Genomic DNA, 13,805 nt, shown 5'->3' with positions numbered 1-13,805 from the left:
GTGTGTGTGTGTGTGTGTGTGTGTGTGTGTGTGTGTGTGTGTGTCGGTGTGTGTGTGGCGGGGGGACTCAGGTTGGGGAGGGTGCTGGCGATGGTGAGCCAATGGCGCACGTTTTGGAACTCATTAACATCGCCGGCAGCGGCAACTCTTTGTTGGGACGCTCAATATATCAGTGTAGGAGATGCAAAGCAGGATAATGTCCTGGCACAACGGGGGTGATTGACTCCACACAGCCTTTTGACCAGTGAGACAGAGAGGCGCTCTGTGCCCCTCAATGGACGGGTTGTGGAGAGTGCACTGAGGAACTCTTTTATTTACAAAGAGTGCATCTTTCCAGCTCTCCTCCTCTCTTCTTCTTTCTTCTCTTCTTCTTTTTTCTTCATCTTTCTCCCTCTCTTTCTCTCTCTCTCTCTCTCTCTCTCTCTCTCTCTTTACGGTCGACCTCTGTGGCAAACACTTGTTTCTGGAAGCTGTGCACACAAGTGGTGAATCTGACCAAATGGCGAGATGAACAGATCTCTTTTCATTGGTGCAAGTCAAAATATTTATATATTTCTCAAAGCTCCTCGTTTCTGAAAGGTCCATCTTGAAACTTTGACAGTACCCCTCTTCTGTCCCCTCTGAAATGCATACGTCTCCTTTACAATTTAAAAAAGAGAGCTGAGACATTCAAGTTCGGCCTCAAAGGCAGCAGTAGCAGCTGTCTTAGTGACTTTAGGACATAAGGCTCATTGACATCAGATACATTCTCAAGAGTGCATCTGTCAGATAAAAATATCAGTGTCATTCTGTGCAAACAAAAACAAGGCCACATTTTGCACAAACGCTCACAGATCTCATGCTAATCTCTTCTTATCAGCAGCAGTGGTAAGGAACAGCAAAGCAAGACATGGGTTGATGATAGGAGTGTTAGTTTTCGTGGTGTTTTGGTTCTTGCGACCTTGAAAGGTCATCCGCTGTAGAAAGTTATTAAAAAATGTGACAGACATGATCTGTTTAGCTGTTGGCAGTGCTCTGGCCTCGTTTACTGCCACCGATTTAGCCATGCTAGTCAGAGCGCCATTGAGAAGGCCTGTCAATAGGATTAGCATAAGCTCCCGCATGTTGTTTTTGTTTCATTTGATTTGCTGGCAGGAAATTATGTTGCTAGTTTAGAATGCACTGAATTGCTCTGTGTGAATTTCGCAGAAATGTAGGTTACTGTATATATCTGCCCACAATAACGTCTCCATTTTGAAGCTGAAGAAAGCACATTGTATGTTTGTGTGGAGCATTTGCAACGGGTGTGATTTAGATTGCAGATTTAAAATGTGTCGCTTGGAGTACTTGGTGTCTATATTCACAAAATGGAGGATCCAAAATGGATTTTTTAGGGTGTTGGTCTTTTTCTTCACAAGTCAATAGGGATTTAATACTCCCTTCAGAACAAAACAGTGATAATGATCTCAAGAAATTGAACTTGTTCATTTTCAAAACATTTTGATGTCCTTGGCTAATATTTTACTGACTGTTTCAAGCTTTTATTATTAGTCTAAAAATCTCATATCTAAAATAACCTGCTGGTGAAGCAGTTTTTTTCTTACTTTGTATTTTCCTAATCTCCTCTGGTGTATGTGTATCATGCTACCATATACATTTCAGATTAGTAATACGATTAGTCTATGGCTCCGGGAACCAGAAAGAGAACCATCCTATTAACCTACCCTTAACCCTTAAAGGTGTAGGTTTTTGAACATTTTTTTTGAAGTTCCGCAACAATTGAAGGTTCTAAAATTCTATGTTGAATTCAATGAACCCAGATATTCTTTAGAATGTTAATTTCCCAACATTCCCGTCACACCGGTGTGACGGTACTCCTTTAAGGGTTAAATAAGTGATTTTATACTACGGTGTGATACATTTAAAAGTGATTCAGCTGTGACCTATTACTCTGAGCTCTGGTGCATTGTGATTGGTTGGGCATTCTAACTTAGTTCTAGCCAATGAGTAAGAGAGGGAAGTCCCCATACGAGGTTGACCTCTCTCTCCCTCTCTTTCTCTCTCTATATCTCTCTCCCTCTCTTTCTCTCTCTATTTCTCTCTATCTCTCCCTCTGACTGTCTTTTCGCCGCGGTGTGCTTCTGTTCAACCTCTTCAGCAACAGCAGAGGGAGCTGGGTTAGCTTTTTCTTCTTTCCCAACGGATTCGTGCGAGATAATCACCGTCAGTGCGCGAACTCATGCATATACCCCCACACACACACACACACACCCTCCCTCCTCACCCCCGTGTGCCTGAGACGCCTTGCTCTCTCTTCCTCTTTTAATGAGCGATTCATATTCACTCATTTAAAACATGACAACAGGAATCAGAGGCGCACCGCGGGGCTACACTCTGCGCTTTGCCCCACATTTATCCCCTTCCCCGACATCAGAGGCCGGATCTGTCTTCCCCTATCAGGGCCCGGCAGACGGCAGCAGCCTCGTGTCTGTCATGTGCCAGTTAATATTCATGAGAGCAAATTGGGAGACAGTCATTTGCCAAGTGCTGGAGCACGCTCTCACCCCCGGGGCACCAGTGGGGAAGGCTGCCTATTGGCGCAAAAAGTCCCAGGGTCTGGTCCTTGATTTACTGGCATTAGCCTCAACCCCCATGTAGCTGCTTGTCATCAAATACCCCCACTGCCACCACCACCACCACTGTACCCCCTATACCACAGTGCCACCACCATCATCTCCACCTTTGTCCCTGCCTTAACCCCTCATGCCCCATATTCCCCTCGCTCTCTCATCCACCCCCCCCCCACACACACACACACACACACCCACCCCACACACACGCACACCACACCGCCGCCACACATATACACCGCGCACACACACCACCCCACACACACACACCACACACCACACACACACACCACACACACACACATTTGAAAGAGCTGGAGTGGAGGCCCTTTTTTGGGGAGTGTTGCTTTTACTACCTCGGGGCTCTGCCAGGTAAGCGATGGGACTCCCTCCCGGCCTTGTTGGAAGATGACAGGACTGAGGACAGCTGGGGCTTCATATATCTCTTCTCTCTGGGTCTCTTCTCTGCTCCTCTCTTCTCATAGATGTATTTCTCCTCCTCTTCTCCTCGTCTCTTCTCCTCTTTTCTCCTCCCTCCTGTCTTCTCCTCTTTTCTCCTCCCTCCTCTCTTCTCCTCTTTTCTCCTCCCTCCTGTCTTCTCCTCTTTTCTCCTCCCTCCTTTCTTCTCCTCTTTTCTCCTCCCTCCTGTCTTCTCCTCTTTTCTCTCCTCCCCTCCTCTCTTCTCCTCTTCTCCTCCCTCCTGTCTTCTCCTCTTTTCTCCTCCTCTCTCCTCTTCTCCTCCCTCCTGTCTTCTCCTCTTTTCTCCTCCCTCCTCTCTTCTCCTCTTCTCCTCCCTCCTCTCTTCTCCTCTTTTCTCCTCCCTCCTCTCTTCTCCTCTTTTCTCCTCCCTCCTCTCTTCTCCTCTTTTCTCCTCCCTCCTCTCTTCTCCTCTTCTCCTTCCTCCTCTCTTCTGCCCCCTTCTCTTCTCCTCCTTTCTACTCCCCACTCTTTCCTTCTCCCCTCTCCTCACCTTCTCCTCTCTCCTCCTCCCTCATCCTCTCTTCTCTTCCCTCATCCTCTCTTCTCTTCCCTTCTCTCTCCTTTCATCTCCTTCCTTCTCTCCTCTTCTCTTCTACTCCCTACTCTTTCCTTCTCCCCTCTTCTCTCCTCTTCTCCTCTCCTCTCTACTCCACCCCTCTCATCTCTCACCTTTTTTCTCACTCTGTCTTTCTTTCTTTAATCTCTCTCTTTCCTTCTCTTTCACCCCCCTCTCTCTTTCACTCTCTTTCACTTTCTCCTTTTTCTTTATCTCCCTATCCCTATATATTTCCTCATGTTTTCCTTAACCCACCTATCTCTGTCACTGTTTCCTATCATCTGTCCACTCTCTCTCTCTCTCAGTCTTTCGCTCTCTCTGTTCTCTGTTTCTCTCCCTCTCTCATGTGCTACATTTGAGCTGGTTTCTGAGAGGAATCTACATCCCCTCTCTTCTCTTCTTCATCCCCTCTCTTCTCTTCTTCATTCCCTCTCTTCTCTTCTTCATCCCCTCTCTTCTCTTCTTCATCCCCTCTCTTCTCTTCTTCATTCCCTCTCTTCTCTTCTTCATCCCCTCTCTTCTCTTCTTCATCCCCTCTCTTCTCTTCTTCATTCCCTCTCTTCTCTTCTTCATTCCCTCTCTTCTCTTCTTCATCCCCTCTCTTCTCTTCTTCATTCCCTCTCTTCTTTTTTCTCTTTGTCTCCTCCTCCTCCTCCTCCTCCTCCTCCTCCCTCCCCTCCTCCTCCTCCTCTCTCTCTCCCCTACCTGTCTTGGTTGATGTTGGTGAGGATAGGCAGCTTCCTTAGATCCTCCTGAAGTCTCTTCCACTTATTCTCCCTCTCTTCCTCTCTCCCTCTCTCTCTCTCTCTCCCTCTCTCTTGTGCTCTCTCTCTTCCACACTCCCAGAGTTCTCTGCACTCTGCTGCCTCTCCATCTGTGATCACCCCCACCCCTCTCCCTCCCTACATCCCTGACACCCCCACAGTACACACACGCACACACACACACACACACACACACACACACACACACACACACAGCTCCCGCTGCTGTCGGAGACGTCCTATTCATGTGACAGCCCACTTTTAGGACAACTTAATTGCATGCTGTCGAGAGGAAAGTGAAAGGGCCCACGCCCCTTCGCCAGGGCCACATGCCACTTTTATACACGTCGTACATTTAGATGGAGTTCACCTGCACCAGTTAAGGCCTCCTACGGCAAACACAACCAGCCAACTCCACACGTCCACCACGGCTAACTTGGGATGGCAGAGACGTCCAATTCACACCCTAATTGTTTATTCAGTCTGCGTGGTGTTTAGTCTGTGTGAGATATCGTGAATCGGGTGATTTTGAGGGGGAAATGCCGACTATTTCAGACTAGCTATAGAGTAGGACTGTTTACAGCAACACTAAGTGGAATATGACTAGTAAACAGTCATTCGTATTGCAAGTGTGGAACCCAAGGGTATCTCCGAGGAGGTACAAAATGAAACCAAAATGAAACCAGTTAGCAGTTAGGGAAAGGCTTATGCAGTGGTAGTACCTGATTGGTTTTTCTCAAAGATCAACTGGCTCTAATACAGAACAGCATGCACTCAAGTCTTAATATTGATACAAGCATAACTAAATGATACTGATGCTATTTCTGAAGAGTGTATTTCCTATCTATGGCCGTGTCATTATGATTTCTTAGATAGATAGATAGATAGATAGATAGATACTTTATTGATCCCCAGGGGAAATTCAAGGAAATTAGTTGTCCTAATTTTTGTCTTTGTGTGAAATGTTACCTTGATTTCCCTCCATTGCCGAGGCTTAGGATGCAGATGAATAACATGTACAGATATAATGAAAAAATGACCTTTTGGGACTAGTGGATCTTTCCACTTTCTCATTTGCGCCATTATAGAAGGACAAGAATGATGTTTTAGGTTTTGACAACACTAGCTATGTACATGTTACACCTTTAAAGTGGGGGTGACACATCTCTGTGATATGATCCATTGAGTACCTCATTTGTCTGCATATCCGGACACAGACAGTGAGATGCAAACCTCAAAGGGTTAACAGTGCCTCTCTCGTGTGTGTATGTCTGTGTTGTGTGTTGTCTGTGTGTGTGCGTGTGTGTTGTGTGTTACTGAGTTTGGCGCTGTTTGCTCCATCAGCATCGATTGCACATTTACTCCAATGAAGCGTCTCAGTGGCCCTGAAAGGGCCGTGATGTGATGGGTGGTTACCCCCGACGACGGCCCATGGCGGCTGACGCCTCTGATTGATCAGCCCTGATCCCCAGCTGAGGGTGCGGAGCCTGGAACACTCGTAATTGAGGCGCTTAATTGTTTTATAAGGGAGACCGCAGTAGATGTAGTCTGGGAGAGTGTGTGTGTGAGAGAGAGCCTGTGTTAGTGTGGTTTGTTTGTTTGTGCTGTATGTGTGTGTGTGTGCGTGTGTGTGTGTGTGTGTGTGTGTGTGTGTGTGTGTCTGTGTGTCTGTGTGTGTGTGTGTGTGTCTGTGTGTGTGTGTGTGTGTGTGTATTTGTGTGTGTGTGTGTGTGTGTGTGTGTGTGTGTGCGATGAGTTCAGATGAGTTTGTTTACACATGCTGTACAATCTGGGTTTATTTCTTTAAAACATATCAAGATGTTAGTTTAGCCCTCAAGTTGAGTACAGTCTTTAAAAAAACACAAAGACTTAAATCATGCAGATGACTCCCTTGAAAACACCTGCCTGCAGAGTCTGCAGAAGAATTCTCACAGCTCTGCTTCTGCACAAGCTAAAAACACTCCATCCATCTTTCCATCTTTTCTGGGAGAAACAGAAATGTGTGCAAATGAATGAATAACATTGTGAAGCACACAGCAATACTCTGCCACACGGCGGGGAAAGTGTTAGTCAAAGGTTATTCTTTATCTTAAAATAGAAATGATTTATTAAGCATTTTGCACAGGCAGATATGGCCCCTTGCTGTTGAGATGGTCTTAAATTGCCTGCAAAGACATTGTAAAAATGATCTGCTAATAAAACACCTACAGTACACCATTAAAACAATATTTTAGTTTACTTCTGAAAACAGTTTTTGTGGAGGATCCTTAATGTTCTGTATCAAATAGAGACATTTTGATTAGTATCTGAAGCTTTTTCAAAAATAGACCTTTTTTATTTTGCCACAATGCCATTTTAAATATGTATGCTTTTTCATACCAATATTTGTACATTATCCACAGTTTTTGCCTGATGATTTATATTAAATCTTTAGAACATCAGAGACATTCTAAACATTATACATATCTTTAGAACATCAAATACATTCTAAACATTATGTACATTATAGAGCAGGCCCCTGTAGCTGCAGTGAGACTGCACTGCCTTCCCTCTCCTCCCCTCCACTGTCCTTCAACTCACCATGACCTGGTGAAGCCCTCCCTGTCCCTCATTTGTCAGGTTGACTAAGACCGGGCTGACCTGAGGACTTTGAAATGGAGGGGCAACCAAAGCGAGTGCATTAAAGTCAGTGGCCATAAGTCTCAGGCCATCCACTTCATACACACTGAAACAAGGGGGAGCCGTCTTAACCATCCGCCCACCTCTTCACACTAGAGGAAGCAGGTTCATATTAAATGGCGTCACAGTCTTTTATGCTGCCCTGTGTTGGCGGAATTGAGGGGGTGAGGGGGAGTTGGGGAGCGAGAAAGAGAGAGAGAGAGAGAGAGAGAGAGAGAGAGAGAGAGAGAGAGAGAAAGAAAAAAAAAGCTTGATTAATTATGGATGCACACAATCCATTATTGAACAGTGTCACTTCTTCGTCTTTATGGTTGAGCTCATGAAAAATTATGTCAATTATGAATTTCCCTTTAGGTTGTTAAGCGCTGAAGTGGAGGCGCTCAGACAAGTAAGACAAGCGTAACCCTTCGCCTGCCATGCGGCGGGGGCCACTCCCGGGTGGGCCGCGGGGGGCTCGCGCCGCTAATCAAGGTGATGCGCTGTATTAGCACCTCTGTAGCTCCGCTGCTAGAGCGCAGCGCTAACAACCTCCAAGTCATGGGTTCAATACCCAAGGACAGCGCGTGCTGATGATGATGGGTGGCCTGTACTGTAATCAACAGCATGGCGCCGTGGGCTCATGTTCTGAAGAAATAGGACTGGGATCTCGACTTGCGTCTCATGTTGGCCAGTCAGGAGCTCTGACAATGAAGACACTGAGGGAGGAAGGGAGACGAGGAGGCCCCGAGGTGTGCAGAAGGTCAAAGTGCCAGACGTACTGTACCTCACCTCCCTTGGGCTAGTGGAGCCAAGTAGACCTCATGTTACATTCCCAAAAATGTAAACAAGGATTGCATTCAGAACTGGGTTCTTGCCTGCAGGAACTGTTGAGTCAGTAATCAGGATCAGCAACCAGTTCCATACCAGAGCCATGCCAGAACCACACCAGAACCGGACCAGATGTGGCCCGTATGAATTGCTATCTGTGTGTGTCCTCGATCAGTCCCCTGTTTAGCTGTGTGTAGAGGCGTGTTTTGAACTTAATCCTTTAAGACTCGCCGCTCTGTAACGGCCCATTTACCCTTCCGGTTTTAAGTCTGTGTCTTTTTAAGCAGTCTCCACTTTGATGTGATGCACTAGTTTTCATGCGTCACATTTACCGCCTGCAGGATCATTCCACTGACATCTTTTGATGTTAGGACATTTGTTGAAACCCTGCAGTAGACCTCTATTTGATGTTCATTTAGAAAAGGCACTCGTAACTCCAAGCAGATTTTTCTGAAAATGTCCCTTATAAATTAGCTTATAAATTAGTTTTTTTTTTCATGTGTTTGTGGCATTGGAGACTTTGTATTCCTGTAGTGACCTTTAGAATAGCGTGCCCTATTTCCCTGAGGCAGAAGAAACAAAAATGGCTCCTGCATTGTTGTTGTTGTTGTTGTCACTGTTGCTTTGCCTCCCTACACTTCCCCTCGCCACACAAGCACAGTCTCTGCGCACAGGACCTGACAGTAACCGTGCCTCCCCATGTTGGTCCCCTCTGTCTGATCGGCCAGTTCTGAGCCCCTTATCAGCGCCAGCAACCTTGTGCGTCCGGTCCGGCCGCGCCACCTCTCGTTAGTGCGGCTGCGACCGCGATGATGAACAAGCCGCGCTGCTCTGGCAACGGGAAAACGTTTGCCACGACTGAGTGAGCGCCAGCGAGCGAGCGATCATCGGACAATTATGGGGAATATTTCAGCCTGCCCGTTGTTGGCTTTGCGCATTTCGCAGATCATTTGAGCTGATGCCATCATGACACTGGGGCACTGCGTTTCTCACAGCTGACGCTCGGCAATTGCATGTGTGTGTGTGTGTGTGTGTGCACATATATGCATGAGTGTGTGTGTGTGTGTGTGTGTGTGTGTGTGTGTGTGTGTGTGTGTGTGTGTGCGTGCGTTTGTGTGTGTATTTGTATGCTTACTGCAAGATGCATTGGAATGATGACACTGTTAATATGAATGTTATTGAAGCTTTATAAAGAGACCAAATAAATTGTAGCCAACTCAGGCTCCTCTGTAGGGAAATTGGTGCGATTTCTGTCCAGAGGAATTACTGGAAATGAGACGTAATGTCTACAAAGTGGCCTTAAAGCACACACACTCAAGTGTCTAAGATGCCATATGCTGCCCAAATACAGATATTTGGCTTCTTCTAAGGACCTGAGTGGTCGACAGCTTGCTTCTACCATATGCTTGTTTATAATTGTTTGTCTGTCTGTTAGCATATGTGTTTGTGTTCTATGTGAGTGTCTGTGTGCACGAGCCAGTGCATCTATTTGTGTGTGTGTGTGTGTGTGCATACACTGCATGAGCGCAAATTCATACCCGCACATACATTTGCGTGTGTGTATGTGTGTGTATTTCAAATTTGTGTGAGTGTGTGCGTTCACGCGCATGTGTGTGTGTGTGTGTGTATGTGTGTGTGTAATGCCTGTGTGTCTTCAGCATCGAAGCCGATGGAGCAGAGAGAGAGAGAGGGTGGAAACCACTGCGATTTGAAACCTTGTTAGAAATTTATGAAGTGCTAAAATGTTTTATCCCTGGGGAGGGCATTGCCAGCTGTCACTGGTAAGCCCTTTGCTGCCTGGCAGCGAGCGCCCGGGCCCAAGCCTGAGCAGGAGAGTGGGGCTGGGGCTGGGGCTGAGACAGAGACGGAGATAGAGACAGGGAAGGAAACGCGATGGCGCTCAGGGCCACTAAACGGCCCAAACCTTAGGTGTTACACTAAACACCACCAAATGAATAACACAAATCAACACCCTTGCTTCTCTCTCTCTCTCTCCCTTCCTCTCTCCCTCTCTTTCTCTCTGTCGCTCTCTGTTAATCTCTCTTTCCCTCTCTGTCTCTCTCTGTCTCTACAGGCCTTTTCCATCTATCTATCTATCTATCTATGATGAAATGATGAAAGCCTGTACTGTAAAGCAAACAACCATGACAGTGTGTTGCTATGAAGAGATGCAAAAGCTAAGTGTGTCCCATATGCCAGGACATAAGAAAGGTTGCTCACTGTCTTCATGGGACCCTGCTGCTTGGCTCACTGAAACTGCTCTAATTCCTTATAATGGCGTGCAACTGTGGCTAATCATTTCTCTAGACAAATATCCTTCTGTTAGACATTAGATAAGTTGTTTGCACTTCCAAATTTTTTCAAGCCAATTCAAATCTACTATGATTAAAATGCAATTATATCTAATCTATGTATCTTCCCTCTCCCTCCCTCTCTCCCATTCCCTCTCTCTCTCTCTCTTTCTGTCTCTCTCCCTCTCTCTTTCTGTCTCTCTCCCTCCCTCCTTTCCTCTCTCTCTCTCTTATCTTCCACTCTCTTTTTGCAGTTTTCAGCGAAGATCTACATTCCAGCGTATATTTTGTCAATGCATCTCTGCAAGAGATAGTGTTTGCCAGCACCACAGGGACGCTGGTTCCCTGTCCAGCTGCGGCCGTGTCTCCGGCCACGCTGCGCTGGTACCTCGCCACCGGGGAGGAGATCTACAACGTCCCAGGGATCCGCCACGTGCACCAGAATGGCACCCTCCAGATCTTCAACTTCCTGCCCTCCGGCTTCAGCAAGCTCATCCACGACAACACATACTATTGCACTGCGGAGAACCCCTCAGGGAAAATCAGGAGCCAAGATGTTCACATTAAAGCCGGTGAGTGACTCACTGGAACTCCTAACAGTATGGAATGACCACATACATTACAGTGTTAGTTATTCAACTGGATTTCTCTCAAAGTACAAACATCCCCCATATATATATCTCAAAGTACAAACATCCTCTCAAATGACAAATCTTATACAGTATACTGTACATGCATATAAACATGTATTATGACTAATATATATTTGCAAATGTATATTTATTATAGTCGCTTTGGTGCGTTTCTCAGATCAGAATGAAAATTCTCATAACTAATAGTTCAACCTCTACAACATTTAGTCGTTTGTGCACATCATAGTAGCAATTTATCCTTCCTCTGAACAAATGGCAAATGCTTTTGGACATGTATCAGTTGCTTTCGTACAATTTTCTGCTGTTTTATAACATTATCATTTGCTTATGTCATGTCAGTCTAAATGAACTATACTTATGGATGCTGAATAGTCATTCCCAATAAAACTAATAGTCTTCATTTCATTGCTTGAGTCATTACATACAGAATTGTTAAACTAGTTATCAAATTCTGTTACAATGCTGTAGAATTGCAAAGAGCCTATACAGTAAAAATGTGAAACGTACGTATTCAGTGTCTTGTACTCACTTACTCCCCTAACTACAGCAATGTGTAACTTTACTGTAGTTTTCAAATGGCTGTACAAGTACTGTATAGGGCTGTCTTGAGCATTGAGTTCAGGTAGTTTCACAGACTTTTTTTTGCATTGGAAAAACACTGAGAGAATAAACTGTCATAATGAAAACATGACAAAACCATTTGACTATCTTGTTCATAAAGGATGGTGTCAAGACTTCTCATTTTGATGACACTGGCAGTTTCATTGACATGAAGACTTGCTTTTGAGGAATGGACTATCCATTTTGAGCATGTGACATGCTTTTGTGACATGCATTAATTGTTTTGAGAAATGCACTACTGTAACTGCTGTGCAAATGTAAATAGTGATGTGAGAAAAGCACCAAAGCGACTGAGAAAAAACTGTAACAAATATAAACATTTCTGTAATGCCAAAACTGTAACAAATATAAACATTTCTGTAATGCCAAAACTGTAACAAATATAAACATTTCTGTAATGCCAAAACCACTGGGTTGATACCATTCCTCCCTAACCAGCACTGATGAGTGATACCATGACTATTACTCTAAAGCAATGCTCTGCATGTACTCCTTTTCCTGCATGAAGGAGCATGTGTTCTCTGAAACACTCTTTGTGTCCCAGTAGGGATGCAGGTAGCAATAAGGCCTTGAGCCACACAACCCTACAGGGAGCAACCCAAGCTCCAAGCACTGTGGAGACAAACCTCCACAGAATCAGCATCACTAATTGTTAAGGAAGGCTCATGCATTTTTGTTAGTATTATTTTATTTTATTACTTTATGTTGACTGCATGCCCACAGTCCTGCTCCACATTAAGAGGTAGGCAGAGCCGTTCGTTAGGGGATTAAAAGGTTGTGGTCAGTTCTTCCGTGGGGATAAGACAAAGCCTCTGCAGACCCCTCCTGGTCCTTAAGAGCAGTGGAGTGCTGAGCGCCTGCTGGTGATTAAGGCTAACCTAGGACATGAATACAGGAAACCGCATGTGACATTACATCCACAACGCAACACCAACTGCCAGCTCCGTAATCATTCATGAACCCAGACCTTGGGATGCGCTTCTGAATGCTCTGCACTGGGCTAGATTTCCCCCCTGTATCCCCCTGTATTTGATTAAGCCATCATTGGTGTGTGTGTGTGTGTGTGTGTGTGTGTGTGTGTGTGTGTGTCGCGTGTGTGTGATTAGTAAATGCACATTTTCACACTATTGATCAATAACATGTGGAGACATAGAACTGTCTTACACATTAACGGGACATTTTCCCTTGATGCTTTGGGAAGGGGAGATACCTATGCTGTTAGCTGCTAGGCATCATTTAATGAAACATAAATGTGACCATGCACGTTCACATAACTCAACTCAGTTAAATGTGGGTAATGTTGAGTGTGCTTATTTTTGGAATGAATGGTTTTCCCTGCAGCATACTCCTTCAGAAGACCCAAAGAGATTTCCAGTACGTTGCAAATATACATTGTTTCCCCACAATTTGTGTCCAGTACACTGCAAAAAATCCTAGAATTCAAAATAAGCTTAAATCAAGTGAATATGTACTTATTTTTTTTTAATATTTGCTTATTACAAGACATTTTTGCACTTGATTTAAATTGTTTTTGCCTTATACTAAGTGAAAATCTTCTTGTTCTATTGGCAAATCTTGCCAGATAATTATGCTTATTTAAAGTAGTACTGTATTTTTCACAAAACAAGAAACTTTCACTTGCAAGATTTGCCAACAGAACAATTAGATTTTCACTTATAACAAGGTCAAAACGGTGCAAAAAAAGTGCAAAAATGTCTTGTTATAAGCAAATATTAGAAAAATAAGTACATATTCCCTTGATTTAAGCTTATTTATCTCAGCCTCCATGGACGGTGTCCAACTTGTCATCCAGGAAGAGGTCTCTCATTCTCTCTTTCTCTCCAGTATGTCCTGAGCTCACTGAGTCGCTGCCTGTCTGTCTTCTGTCCCTTTGCCCCTGTTTTCGCCACAGTATTCCGGGAACCGTGATCACGGTCTTGCGTGGAGGATCAGAAAGCCATCTTGCGGCAGCGTAGCGGTCTTCAAGTGCATTATCCCTACCTTCGTGGAGGCCTACGTCTCGGTCGTCTCCTGGGAGAAGGACACCAACACCCTCGGCTCAGGTATGCCCGTGTCTTAAGTGCTCTGTGTGTAACACGTGAGGGAACTGGGTGGATTTGGGTTTCCTATGTGCTGGGGTAGAAGTAGTGAGTTATAACGCAGCTTATGCATCGAGATTGCTCACCTCTTCGATGTATTCAGAGATTTGCTGTGAAAATTGGTTATTTTGGTTTTCCACATTTTTTGTACATGAAAAGGAGGATTTGTTACTCTAGACCTTTTTCTTTTCTTCATCATGGTATAATTCACCATGAGTATTTCAATATAAGGACTTTGGTTCTAGC

The 13,805-nt window shown here is 44.9% G+C and overlaps 1 protein-coding gene across 1 annotated transcript in view; it reads left to right on the top strand.

Annotated features, from left to right (window-relative positions):
* dscamb (Down syndrome cell adhesion molecule b) overlaps window positions 1-13,805 on the top strand; it is a 164,304-nt gene that overhangs the window by 12,730 nt on the left and 137,769 nt on the right. Inside the window, 3 exon segments of the mRNA XM_048264534.1 lie at window positions 10,441-10,758; window positions 13,373-13,425; window positions 13,427-13,523. Coding sequence (XP_048120491.1) covers window positions 10,441-10,758; window positions 13,373-13,425; window positions 13,427-13,523 — 468 coding nt within the window.

This window comes from Alosa alosa, chromosome 15 (assembly GCF_017589495.1).
Source record: "Alosa alosa isolate M-15738 ecotype Scorff River chromosome 15, AALO_Geno_1.1, whole genome shotgun sequence".
NCBI lineage: Eukaryota > Metazoa > Chordata > Actinopteri > Clupeiformes > Clupeidae > Alosa > Alosa alosa.
This window is presented reverse-complemented; position numbering and strand designations above follow the sequence as displayed.